A 14,826-nucleotide genomic window follows, 5' to 3' on the forward strand; every position below is an offset into this window, starting at 1 on the left:
ATTCGAGTTTGCAACCACATAATATATAAATTTACAGTAGAAGTTTTTAAGAGTAGAACAATCGTAATCGCAATTATTTAAATTATCAAAGTTTAAACGAATTAGCCGATTAAATAAATAATAGATAAAAATTGCGAATTTGTTTTTTCACATACCCAAGTCTTATTTATAGAAAAATCTTTAGAAACGCGGAATCACATCAATAATTTTCTTATCAGAGCACGTTATTTTGATTTGTAAGATGAACAATATTTCATGTTATAATGGTTCTTCTGGATATAACGATACGTGCGTAACATTTTCACGCTGAAGCCGCCGCCGAAGCATTTTTTCTTTTTTGTGAGTAAAGGGGACCTTTAAAATGTCCAGAAATAATTTATTTAAACTAGATTCAGAGGTGTATTTAAGACACGATCGAAACTTGTAGTCGGACTAACTGTTGAATATTTAATAGTGACTAACGAATGCGCGCTGAATTACTCGACATAATTATCACAAGCTCATCCAATTCTTTTCTCTCCCTGATGTTCTTTGTAGTGTTTAAATAAACTTTTATATGAGACAAACAAGTCATTATAGTTCGTACTTGAAAATAACGATCATATTTTTACGTAATATCCCTTATTCATATGCGCATTTTATACTTTAAGATTCCCCTTCTACACTGGTTGTGGTGTTTTCGTAATGACATTATTAAGGATCGACCAAGTACCTACGTTAATAGTACTTTTTTTTCGTTACAACCCTTTTTGAAAAATCATAATAATACCCGCAATAAAATATGAAAACGTCCATCATTGACTCGCTGAGAGGACATGTCCCAGGTTGGTATTATTCGGGTTTTACGATTTTCGAATGGAATAAAATTTTAATAGGATATTCCTTATGCAATTGTGGCTGAGTAGGTTCAGTACCAATAAAAAAACCATATTAATACGGCATTTTTAGCCATGAAACGTATTGACTATTGACTTTCTACCCCAAATACAATATTCTCTCATTTCCAGAGTTCGGTTATTTAAAGCTGTCAAAATTTATTCGTAACTTTCGTATAAATAAGAAACTTGCACAGGCACCTTACACCGCATTGCTAAATCCATTTCAACAGCTAATATCCTATTCTGTTTGTCTTTCGAGGCAATAAAATGACTTTTATGCAAATTATAGGAATTCTATACATTTTTGATGAGCCGCTTGCAGACATATCCAAAGCGTTTAATTAATATATTTTTCCATCAAAACTTTTTGATTTTCGACTGCGGTTGTTTATTCTAAAGTCTAGGCGGTGTGGACGATCCTAATGCCCTTTCGTTGGCTATTTATGCAGGTATAGAGAAAATGTTTTTTTTTATTCTTTTATGCACAACATTTACATGAAGTGATTGGTTACTTATTGGTTATATGACTACATAGCAATTAAAACCTACTTAACGCCAAAACGTAGATAGTGCTTAATCAGCATTAGATACATGTATTAGTAATTATTGGACCCTCGAGGATCGGACATGGCTAATCTGAGTAACAAATTGTAATGTTCACCATTTTACAAGCTATAACTACTACTTTTTATTAAAATGCTAGTATATTCATTGCAAAATACCTTCCTCTTTATTAATGGATTATATTTCGAAACGAATATTACTTTATTGTTATTTCGACATAAAAATTAGTTTAATATATTTATCATTTTTCATTATAAGTAGAAAGGTAGTCAATAAATATATTAAATACTTTCAGATAGGTAACAGTTCTTTTGTTGTTGCACGCCTCATAAGCGAAGCGTTGAGGTGGGTACTACTGTCACTTCGCGCAAAACATCTTATTTTTCAAACTTAAAATGTCTTTATGTATCATACATTGCACTTGTAAGATAATACATACACACACATATTAAGAAAAAACACTATTTTTAACATTCATGATATTTTTGATGTCATTTTTGTTATTTAAACTAGTTAAAAAACAGTTTAAAAAAGTTCTGTCTTGGACGTCCGTGTGTCTGTATGTGCGGAGGATTTTCTTGTTAACACGATAGCGACCGAAATACTTTACTAATCGAGACTTTTTTTTCTCTTACGCTTGAGTATGCTCAGAAATAGAACCCTTTCATTTTTCAGGGGCTGATTCGATGTGGTTTAATTGTTATTAAATAAACAAAAATAATAATTAATAAATAATTATTAAAAAAAATTATGAGGCGTGCACTTTTGGATTTTCCAAATTTTTTTTTAAATTATAATAAGATAAAACAAACAACTAACTACGTACCTTTAGGAATAATAAATAAGGAAAGTTATCAGAAAAAATTCATGACCCTTATCTCCAATAAATTATACAGGTTTCACGGTTAACTGACTTGATAGCTTTTGACCTTTTTTTATTCCCACGTACGTAAAATACGGCAAAACAATAAACGGGCAACGGTAATATTTGTCTTACGAATAATATCTCGTAAAATACAAGTCCCTAACCTGTAAGGGTTAACTTTGCGAATTATGATAAAGGAATGGAATACTTTCGTCTCTCGCACATGAGAGGACAAATGAGGCACTTCTAGATAAAATAACTTTCACAATTCACCCTCATTAATGAACACAAATAAGCTCGCGAGCACTCGTCTACTCCAGACCGAACTTTGTTGACATACAAGGGAATAAGCAAAGACTTTTTCCTTTTTTCTCTGAACGTACCTCGAACGAGAACGAATAAACAGCTTTATATGAAGTAATATACTAAACCGCGCTACAGGACCTCATATACCGCATGGAAATGAGAGATTGAAAGGAAAAATTAGCTGTCTATTGTGCGGGCAACTATAGAAAATCTCATCTGTCTAGCATCCGACATCATTTATATGTAAAAGAGGATATCATGAACGTACAGTGTTTGATATCATTAGTTATGTCTATATTCTATACCAAAACTGCCCATAAATAAATTTAAAAGAAATGTTCATGTTTTCTGTTCATTCAAATCTAAACTTATTACAAAGCGAAAATATTTTTTCGTTTGTCTATCTTTTACGATTTTTAGAAACAAAGCCCGAAGAAAGTGAATCTACATGTTGAAAAAATAAAGAAATAGTATTTATTTTATTATAAATAATTCAATAGGTAAATTATTTAACTTGAACGAGGCAAGTTCAAGCATCTATCGATTTATGAAATAAATTTAAATACAAAAATTAATTATGTGTTTAATCAAGATTTTAACAAAAGAAAATTGAAATTATTAAAAAAATAACTTATAAAGTGCATGATATATCTACGATATGTCCTTACCAAATAATTTACAAGAAGATCGAAAGCTAATGTAGACAATTTAATAAAACTGCTACGAGGTTAAAGTTGTACGAAAACTTTCTCGTAGCAAGATACGCGACGCTTGGGCGCTACGCTGCCGCCTGCAAGGCCGTAGGCGCTCTGACTGGCGGCCGTCTGCCCTCCGCCTTATATTGTACGAGTGCTATACAGTGTACACTGCACAGTATAGACCGAGCGCCTAAACTCTCAATAAGCCTTCCCGCCGAACCACTCATTCAGTCTGTATCTACTATGGATGAGTTTGTGGGTAGCAAAATATCCTTTATGCTATTCATAAAAATATTTTTTGATACAACGATTTCTATATCAGAAAACAATGATCGTTTATACCAATATATTTTTTGTTACAAAAGTTATAACATAAAAATATCGTTAAATTTTATTACATTATGTAACTAATGTACTATTTATAACGGCTAGTTTAGTAATCAATGAATCTTATACTTTTGGAAATTGATAAGCTTCAAATCATTATTGAAGATAAATACTGATATCGAACAAAATATCTATATATTTTTTCCCTATAATAAAAATTACAGTTCAGATTTTCTATTAAAAGGAAAAAATTATAATCTTTCAAAGAAAGAGCTCGGAATTAATTCCGAGTATCCATAGATTATGTAGCGACTAAGAATAGTATAATGTACCTACCTATAGCTAGATATAATTACGGGAAAGCGTACTCACCTTAAACTCCTTTTACTCTCATCTTCAAATTGCACATTTCTTAGTAGTGACCTTACTACCTTGTTCACACGAAACATGTTAAGAAGAAAGGCGTCTAGGATTCTATTTTTATTCACAAAAACTGTTTGTTTACATGGTCCAAACAAAAAACAAGGCATTAAAACATGTGCGAGGGCGGGCTCGCAGGCGCCGACTAGCGGCGAGCTCGGGAAATATTTGGGCGGCAGGACCGTTCGTGGAGGGTGAAAAACATCCGCGTCTGGCGTCCCTCTCGCACTCGTTCCTCTTTAACAACTCCGAATATATTGCGTTACGCAAAAACGACGCTTTTATCAATGACATAGGATATACAATATTGGCAGCTAGGGATGGCTCGGTATTTTTAGCCCCCAATAGGCTGCGCGTCGTGGCCTTGAGTGAACCTGATGTTTTCATCCCGTGCGCGTAATAAAACGTTTAGGGAGGGGACAAGTGACTTCTTCTGAAGGATTTATGAGAGAATCTCCAAAATTAATTCGGGACGATTTTAGCTCTCGCCGGTTCGCTGTCGAGGGTCATTATTAACATAATAATAACTGACGCCTTTAGATAATTTGGGTTTGTTTAAATATTCTAGGTACTTACTTAATTTACTCTGAAAAAAGATTATATTTATAAGAGAGAGATGAATCTTTTAAAAAAAAAATCAAAATTTTGTCACTTTGTCGTTAATGAAAAACGTCAATCTTCTTCTTACTTGTGTGCTTGTTATAAGTAGGTACCTATTTAGGTACTTATAGCTTAACAATTATTATTATTTAATAGACAAAATTGTTTTCCGTAAAAAATCGGTAATTGGTAAAGGTATTAAGTACGTCTAGTCATTGCGTCTAGTACTCTCTCATGGTAATATTTCTTTTTAATCTAGTAAAGTGGTTTAAAATAGAAATGAACTTAGGAAATGCACTAAATATCTCCATATTATTATAATTTTAGAATAATTAACTACTCTGGACAAAATAATAGGTAACTTACCAAGCATAAACAAAAAATAACTTCCATTATGTCGCTCATATTTTGAATATTAAACACTATTGTTAGTTATTTTTATTGATGATTGAACAACAGTGAGCTGTGCTAAAACTGTGTTCGATCCCCTCTATTATAGAAAAATATTTGATGAACATCTACGTCTATCTTCATCTTCGATAAACAAATTTTAGGTAGGCACAAATACAATAATTAAATAACTTACTTTCTTTTTGGCGCCAACAATCCTTTGGAGAATGACCACGGCACAGATCTAGATGGTATCAGTAAAATTTTAGTCGTGTCACGTATTCGTGATATTAATAAATCCTATTTGTAATTATAATGATCTTAAATATCACTATTAAGTCGTAATTATACCGAACATATAGAAATACAATAAGTTTTTGTTTTTAAACATAATATATATCTATCTCTCTTGCAATATTGCTTGCAGTGTTGCTACTCTCGTATATTGAACATACAATAACAATTACGACGCAAGTATTTTCAATTTAATTCGGTAAAATGATTTGTGGATTTTTAAATAATTGCTGATTAAAAATATGTATAATGCAAATAGTAACAGTATCTGAATCACAATCTGAATATAATAAATACTTGACAAATCGACATAAAAATAAATTCCAAGGTGGGTATTTTTAATCATTACCTATACTAGTAAGATGTGGTAACACTGACAATCTGAAGCCGGAAGCGTCAATTAATGTCATAGTTTCTGTCAACGTTTCTGTTTAAAATGAATGTGTTCTAATGTTAGTTTCTCAAGCGTGTATTATCTTCCCAACGTGACATTGGCAGAATTGTACTCAAACAAAATTGCCACCCTTCGAAAAAATTGAATTGAATTGACGCATGCGCATGTTCGACGTTATTTATTTTGAAATAGTGTTTATTACGATTAACTTTTCACATTTGTCTTGAAAATTAAAATATTACACAGGTATGTCATGAATGTAAAACTTAATGTTCATCGTTAGTTTAAACTTTAAAGTCGAAAAAGTATTTTTTTAAGTGTTGAATAAAACTATTGTTTTATTTTTATTGTCGTGAACTGCGGCTTATTCAGATACAAAATTTAATAATGTCAAGTACTAACATCAAGCTTTAAATTGAGCTTTAATTCATCTTGACACAATAAGTTTGATTGCGATACCAACTACCAAGTGCCATAGTCACTTGGGCAATCTCCTTTTCACTTCTTGTATTTTTTTTTGTACCCAGTGTTACAGTTAAGACGAATTTATTGAAACCACTCAAATAAATTAAGTTTTTTTAGTCTTTGGCGAGTGCCAAAGAAATATACATACACTCGAAAAACATAACCATTCTTCCGTCGCAGTCGGGTAAAATGGCAAAGCCTAGTTTCCACACAAGTTTTACCTCGTTTGAAACTAGATGGCGTAGGACGCATATATGAAATGCGACCGTTTCATGAAATTATCGAGCATTTCATGAGGTGAGCAAATCTACGATATGGCCACGACATGTAGCCAAACAAAATATGAATCATTTCTTTTACTTCTAATAATAAATTGTAATATGCATTTTATTTAAATAATATTAGTTGCCCCAGCTCCCCGCAGATGTTGTTCTGCCCTATTGCCCCTTTTTGTGTTTTCTCTCCATTAAAAACTTCCTTGTGCCTTACAAATTTTACAAAAATTAGCCAAATTGGTCGACCCGTTCTCGACTTTTACGTTTAGCAACACATTTGACGATTTATTTTAATTATTATAATATAGGCTATGAGGCTATCTATACATAAATTATTTCCTCACATAATTAAGTAGTTACGTAAAAATTGATTTGCTTATTTTCGACTATACAAGTTTATTTGTAAAAATAGGGCCTTAGACAAAAAGATGGTTTGTGCAATGAACTTTATTTAATAAACATACATATTTGTAAAAAATTAAGAGAAATATCTTTAACTATAACATATTATTATCTTTATACATTATTATCTCTTTTAAAGCGATTTTTTTTAATAATGCATAGAAATTATAATAGGTACGTTTATCTATACTAATATTATAAAGAGGAAAAGTTTGTAAGTATGTATGTATGTATGTATGGTTTTCACGCAAAAACTACTGGACCGATTTCAAAAATTCTTTCACCATTAGAAAGCTGCATCTTTACTGAGCAACATAGGCTATATTGCATTTTCAAAAAAATTAGAGATCCTTACCAAAAATGCAATAATGTAACCCAAGGTGTAAAAAAATCCTCAATAAAAAATCTGTCATCGCGTGCGCTGCGGAATCTATTGAAGATAGAACAAAAAAATGTTCTACGGTATTATAGAATGGATCAATATCTACAAGAAAGTCCGCGATACCATATGTCCATCTTCAGTAGTTATGTTACTACAACAACTTTTTTACGTTTTCAAAGTAAATAGAAGTGCCGACAGTAATCAAACCATGTTATCGATACACATATATTAATCCTTATCCCATTTAATGATGTTTTATTATAGACTGTTTCAATACCAGCAAAATACTTTTTAAATGAAAAGAATTGGATATTCCATTCAAAAGATATAACGAATTTTTAAAAGTGTCAATCTACAGAAAATAGTAGGTATACTGTTCGAGCAAGCCGTAGGGGTCATGGAGGAATTCTACCAATATGCGTCTTGACGGAACACAGTGGGGTTTTGGTCGGTAGGAATCCGACATAACCCACGGCCCCTCCCCCGGAGGCCGTGGGTATCTATGAAAGATTTCCCCACTAAAACAAAAAAAAAAAGGCCGTAGTGCGGGACGGGGTAAAGGTGATTATCATGTGATTAAAAATTAAGTTGTAACGATATCGCTATCTATGCGGATGAAATCTTCTTATATATAAAAATGAATCGCAAAATGTGTTGGTAAGCGCATAACTCGAGAACGGCTTAACCGATTTCGATAATTCTTTTTTTATTATATTCCTTGAAGTACGAGGATGGTTCTTATGTAGAGAAAACGTAAATATTATGTACCACGGGCGAAGCCGGGGCGGACCGCTAGTATATAATAATAAAAAAAACATGTACTTTCAGTATTGTATTTTTGAATTAAAATTCGTAAAAATTTCGTACTTCATTTTGCATTTTTTGGCTATTTCTTTTTTAATAAATTATTAGAGATTTAATAAAAGCAACAAAAATATTTCTTTTTTATAACAATAAATTTGCCAAGTTATTAAATTATAATTAATAATTTAAATTAATTAAGCTATCCAATGAGCATTGGTTCCAATTTGCCAGCCTCGTACAAAGCTTTTACATCAGAACCTCCTCCAACACAATTGCCATTGATAAACACCTGCGGTACCTGAAACAAACAAAATAATAATTATATATGGCCATATTTACAAAATAATCTCAATATTATCTATGTTTTATCTATTTATATAAAAATACTTCTTATCCACAGTTCTTATCTAACAAATTTCTTAGAATTCTAGATTAAGAATTCTGTCTGTATAGTTTCCATGACATAATAATAAAGAAAATATCTTTCAGTTATAATACTCATGTCTCATGTTTTCCTGTTGTGAATTAAATTATGGCTTTAAAAACTACATGATTACTACTATGATTTAAGATTTATAATCAATTTTTCTATTTCATATAATTATGTATAGGTTGTTAGTGTATTATTTATTAATTATACATGACATAAGATTACTCATACTGGAAAGTTTTTCACAAAATCACATTAAATTGATAATTAATTACAAATCTTATATATAAAAATGAATCGCAAAATGTGTTGGTAAGCGCATAACTCGAGAACGGCTGAACCGATTTCGATAATTCTTTTTTTATTATATTCCTTGAAGTACGAGGATGGTTCTTATGTAGAGAAAACGTAAACATGTACCACGGGCGAAGCCGGGGCGGACCGCTAGTACATAATATATTATATGCATTGCAGTTATAAATATTAAAGTTATAACTAGCATTCCTGTATTTTTCCTTGTTTTCTTCCGATTTATATTTCATAAACATCCAACATGTATACTGATTTCTACATAATAATTTATATTACTTCACTAGCTGCTCCGCGCGGTTTCACCCGCGTGGCTCTACTCCTGTTGGTCGTAGCGTGATGATATAATATAGCCTTCCTCGATAAATGAGCTATCTAACACCGAAATAATTTTTCAAATTGGACCAGTAGTTCCCGAGATTAGTGTGTTCAAACAAACAAACTCTTCAGCTTTATAATATTAGTATAGATTTATTTATTTACATTTAAAATAACACAATGATAACAAATTTAATTTCTTGCTATGCTTCACAAAATATTTATTTCCAGACCACATTTTTTATATCCTGGCAAAAACCACATTTACATAGAAATTACCAAATTTTTTAATTATTATCTCTCATACTTGTATTTACCTTACGATAAAAATTTGTGGTTTACAAAATGAATATACTTATCATTACTATTATCAGCAGTTTGTTTGATTAAAAGTTTTGTGAAATGATTGCAGTTTCTACAGCTGTAAATGTATATGTTCAAACTCAAAAGTATATTAAGATTTAGTTGTGCTTAAAGTTATAATTTATACTTAAAACACAACAAATTCAATGGATAGTTGAAGAAGTATTACATTGATGTTTTACTATTGCCAATTAGCTATCTATTTTGTTGTGACAGCAGTTAATTCATTCATCATATTGAATAAAATACTGTTATATCATTGTAATACTATTGGTAAATTGGAAATACAATTTTTATGGAAAATCAACTGCATCCTACTGTTAGCTGCATAAGTGAGATGTTTCTTTCAATCCTGTGGGAATATCAGTATAAAAGTAGCTTAAGTTGTTACTTGTTACATCAGCTATCTGTCAGTGAAAGACCCATCAAAATCGGTTTAGGGATTCCAAAGATTAGCGAGAAGAGACAAAAATTGTAAAAAAATGCTATTTTGGTGTATGTATCCATGTGAATTTAAAAAGCGGTTATTTTAATATAATACCTACACACTCCAATTTTATTATTGTTATAGATGAAGTAGTAAAGTGATACAGGTTCATGATATTCACTGTGTGGAATCGATTAATATTTTGTTCCTAGTTGCCACACTTATGGAATAGGATTGGTCTATTTTACAAATGTTAAATTTTTTATAGAGAATCAATATATAAAAAAATACAATAATTATCCACAAAGGATACTAAAACACAACATTTTTGAAGTTAGAGTATTAATTATGGTGATAAAATAAAGATACAAACAATAGAAGTTCTGACTTTTGAAACCAGATGGAATTACCTGAGTCAGTTAGTGTTCAATAGAAACCACAAGATATACTGCATAATGAAGGAAAGATAATTTAAAATTTAAAATTCGAGCTATATGTGTCAAAATATATATCTCATGCTTAAGTGACTAGGCTTATGTGATAATTAGTTGAACTCAGGCTACAATTTGTAATAGATAATATTGAACTGGTATGTAATATGTATTGTAAACATTGATCCAGTGTTATAGAAAAAAATATATGATGTCATTGTCTATATGACTAATGTGGTAAATTACACCATATTTTAAAATATTTAGCGATTCATAATGGAAAAATATATGAAATAAACATATAGGAATTACATCATGTTTTATTTTTCAATTACAACTCTCAATAGACCCTTCCTTTGATACCAATAACCCATTGACCACCGAGCGGCCTGATCGGGCCGCGACACAATAGATTTTCTATTGTGTCTGTGATTCCGGGACTGAGGGATTAATAAGACTATCTAGTATGGAACCATTGTTTGTTGTATCATTTTATGGCTGGGAAAAAAGTTATTTTTTATGATTTCAGATCCATTTTACAAGGTTTCATAATAATTATACTTACTGTTCTGAAGCCAGTGATCTGTGACAATGTATCCTGGATTGCTGCTCCATCATCACGCTCATCCAGTTCATACACTTTGATTGGTTGCTTCACCTTACTGAATACCTGAAAATTTATTACGATAATTGGTTAATAATAGGAACCGTGACCGAGATATCAGTAGATAATTGATGTACTTAATCAGTGATTATCTGAAATAGAAAATAGAATGCTTCATATGAAGTACTAAAACTTCATTGAATTGATTTAGGAAAATATGGAACATCAATTCACATAAACCGGTTAACAATACTATAATAGGCCTTCGTCTATCTAATATTAATTTAAAGAAAAACATTAAGTACCAAAATATAAATTGACCTTGTACTTACATCTTTTGCTAGTTTACAATAAGGGCAGTAGGATTTTGAAAACACTACCACTTTATCTTGAGCAACAGCATTTTTTATAAATTGTTGAAGTTCGGCTGCCATTGTCGGATTACTAATAATTTTGCTGGAACGAGATCCCATTTAAAACTGAGTAAAGAGTAAAGACAAGAAGTGGCAAACTATGACAGTGAATTGCTTATGACATTGACGTTTACTTGTTTAGCTTTTGACAATGACATTGTAAATAAAGATATGAACACATTGTAGCATCCAAATGTTCTCTTATCCATGGTACATAATAAAATTATTTATGATAATAATTTATAGTTTTATTGTAAGCACTCGGACAAATATAATTTGTTACCTACTGATTTTGGAATAAAATGACAAGCTGTTTAAACACAAAATAGATAGCGTACTAGGTTATTATTCATATTATGGCTATATTTTAGGTTATTCAGTTATTCTGCAGATTATATTGACTAGCGGTGAGACGCAATTTATGTACCGTTTGTAATTACAGGAGCGCGAGACACATTACTCACACCATATCGCTTGTCGGCTCGTTGCTTCTATAACGTAATTACTGTCAATTACATGCATATAGTAAGAACCACGTAAGAACAATCTTTGATACTTCTTATATATAAAATTCTCGTGTCACAATGTTAGTCTGCATACTCCTCCGAAACGGGTGGACCGATTCTCATGAAATTTTCTGTGCATATCGGGTAAGTCTGAGAATCGGCCAACATCTATTTTTCATATGTACCATGGGCGAAGCCGGGGCGGACCGCTAGTAACATATAAAAATATAAGCAGGAACATAGCGTACCTATTTTATATTTGTATTTAATGGTTCATATTTAGTATTTGTATTTAATTATTCTTTTAGTATTATTATGGGTCTGCGACATGAACGCAATATATTATATCCTGTAAAAGTACCTACCTGTTCAGTTTCTGATAACAACCGGCTAACTGAGCCCGTTACGATAATCATTTGAAATTAATTTGAATTGAAGTTAGGGCGATCTGCTGTGTAACAATGATGTTAACAATAAAACATGGAGAATGCCCTATTATACATTATACTCTTTGATGGAGAATGTTTAATTCCACTCTTTGGGCGTATTCAGAAAGAAAGCTTGAAACTTATAAGCGCTTATAAGCGCTTATCGGCTCTTGTCAGCGCTGGTAACCCACGCACGAAAATATATGAACATGACAAGCGCCGATAAGCGCTTATAAGTTTCTAGCTTTCTTTCTGAATACGCCCTTACTTCCTATTTAGTACGTAACAAGAGACAATAAGAAATAATTTGGAAAATCCAAAAGTGCACGCCTCATAATTTTTTTTTAATAAATATTTATTAATTATTATTTTTGTTTATTTAATAACAATTAAACCACATCGAATCAGACCCTGAAAAATGAAAGGGTTCTATTCCTGAGCATACTCAAGCGTAAGAGAAAAAAAAAGACTCGATTAGTAAAGTATTTCGGTCGCTCAAGAAAAAGGATCCGCACATACTGACACACGGACGTCCAAGACAGAACTTTTTTAAACTGTTTTTTAACTAGTTTAAACACAGAACAGTAAAGTAGATAGAAGTGTGATGTGGGCGTGGCCCACGTGTCACTAGTAAGGTAAGATCACCTAACTTGCTCTCAGTTGTGCGCAGAAAAATATTCGAGTCGGTTGTCAGCTGTCAAACCTTTTTTCCATATTTATTCATTAATTAGGACGTGTTGTTCGGTATAAAGAGTGCAAAAATGATAGCAGACGAAATAATATCAGCAATGAAGGCATTTCATACCGTCGGTAAGTCTTATTTTAATTTATTTTAATTATATTTTATGTTATAACTTCGCTTGTCGTAATTTGTCAAAATTGTATACAAATATCTAGTCAAAATGAACCTTAATCCATAAGAAATTAGTACTATTATAGATTGAACAGCAAACAAGACTTTCTGGAATATTATTGCAATAAACAAACGAATGTCGCTTTAGTGATGCTTGTGGTGCATATCGACAGTATCGATACTTTAGAAAAGACAAACATTATAAATATTAAATTTTATTTTATTTTTCCTTAGCTTTCATTTGTCTAATTTATTTATAGATTTCCCAAAGAGGCTAATTTAAAAGAGAAATGGATAAATGCAACGTGACGAGTTAACTGGATGCCGAACAGTACTAAGCATCTAACATAGGCCACCGATACATCAAACCTACAGCAGTTCCAAGATTTAAAATAATGCATATTTTCTGTTTGTATTTTGTAAATATAGATTTATACTATTCTATTCCGTTTTTTATTTAATAATAATAATATAAAAAGACGTACTTAGTAGTAATAAACATACTCCAAAATGTGACGCATTATACTATACTCATATAAAAGAAAGAAAAAAAAATACACAAAAAATATTTATTTGTGAATTATCGATAACAAGGCTGACATCCCTCAGAGCATAGCATCAGATAAATATCAAGTTAATGTCATTAATGTTGAGTGACACAAATTTCAACCTTATCTCTATGTGTTGCGTTTCAAATTTATATCTATCGAAAACTAACGCCCTCTGTTGTGGAGTAGCTGAATGTTTTCGAATTTGGAATTTCTGTGCAATGAGAAACAAAACAGCTAATATACCTAGGGATGTTATACTAAAATAAACCGTAACATGGTGCGTTAGGGTACATATTGAAATGCTGAATTTATAACCTAAGTCAGTTTTTACTCAAATTAAGCTGTCCAATCAAAGGCATAGTTTACTTGTAGTGTACTGTATAACTATCGGTTTAAATGTGTGGGTTTGGCGACACTGGTTTTCATACTAATTAGACATTACAGCACTTCTATATGTTTTTACTGTTCTGTGAGTTTAAATAACAAAAATGACATCAAAAATATCATGAACGTTAAAAATAGTGTTTTTTCTTAATATGTGTGTGTATGTATTATCTTACAAGTGCAATGTATGATACATAAAGACATTTTAAGTTTGAAAAATCAGATGTTTTGCGCGAAGTGACAGTAGTACCACAGTATTACAATATTATTTCCTACAGTAAGGAATCGCCTTTGATGTCGCGCGATGCCGCCGCCAGCGTAGGTACTTACGCTGCCACACGAAAATACGCTAGGGTTGCAACAAATGGGAAATAAAACAATTGTGATTATTAATATTATGATGAAATCTTTATTCATATGTACATTCAAAATAATTGCGATTATTAAATCTGATGTAATTATTTGTTCATAAATATATAATTACAGATATTGCACTGCTAAATATTATTTACGTGGACACTTTATTTTTGGATGTTCTTAATTGTATATTATAACATTTAACTAAGTAATGCATTCGCATTGGGATGTACAATCTGATTAGAAAATAATGAGGACAACATATACATAGCTTTGATTTTAATTCAACAGATACAATTAATACAATCTTTCTGAAATATTGTTTCCTTCTGGGATTTCAATGTAGATTTACATCCGTAAACCGAACAGTTTGTGCGCGCCATAATAG

General features: G+C 31.4%; 1 protein-coding gene and 1 long non-coding RNA gene across 2 annotated transcripts; one reads left to right on the top strand and one right to left on the bottom strand.

The window, feature by feature from the left end:
- Positions 1-8,079: 8,079 nt before the first annotated feature.
- Positions 8,080-11,458, bottom strand: LOC149901185 (uncharacterized). Its single transcript, XM_090111438.1, has 3 exons — positions 11,279-11,458; positions 10,908-11,012; positions 8,080-8,362 (listed from the first exon to the last, which is right to left on the bottom strand). The coding sequence occupies exons 1-3, from the start codon at positions 11,417-11,419 to the stop codon at positions 8,264-8,266; spliced, it is 345 nt and encodes a 114-aa protein (XP_089967564.1). The 5' UTR covers positions 11,420-11,458; the 3' UTR covers positions 8,080-8,263.
- Positions 11,459-12,876: 1,418 nt separating this feature from the next.
- On the top strand, positions 12,877-13,590 carry LOC149901186 (uncharacterized). The gene is made up of 2 exons (XR_016457657.1): positions 12,877-13,103; positions 13,407-13,590. It is a non-coding gene; the product is annotated as an uncharacterized LOC149901186 (long non-coding RNA).
- The last annotated feature ends 1,236 nt before the right edge of the window (positions 13,591-14,826 follow it).

The sequence above is a fragment of the Colias eurytheme genome, chromosome 17 (assembly GCF_061535395.1).
Source record: "Colias eurytheme isolate Ceu_HAF_F1 chromosome 17, ilColEury1 Martin Lab GWU primary, whole genome shotgun sequence".
In the NCBI taxonomy this organism is placed as follows: domain Eukaryota; kingdom Metazoa; phylum Arthropoda; class Insecta; order Lepidoptera; family Pieridae; genus Colias; species Colias eurytheme.

Coding starts and splice junctions, on each gene's coding strand:
- LOC149901185 (XM_090111438.1), bottom strand. CDS start 11,419: ATGGGATCTCGTTCCAGCAAAATTATTAGTAATCCGACAATGGCAGCC. Junction 11,013..11,278: donor ATTGTAAACTAGCAAAAGAT/GTAAGTACAAGG, acceptor ATAAATTTTCAG/GTATTCAGTAAGGTGAAGCA. Junction 8,363..10,907: donor AGATCACTGGCTTCAGAACA/GTAAGTATAATT, acceptor TGTTTGTTTCAG/GTACCGCAGGTGTTTATCAA.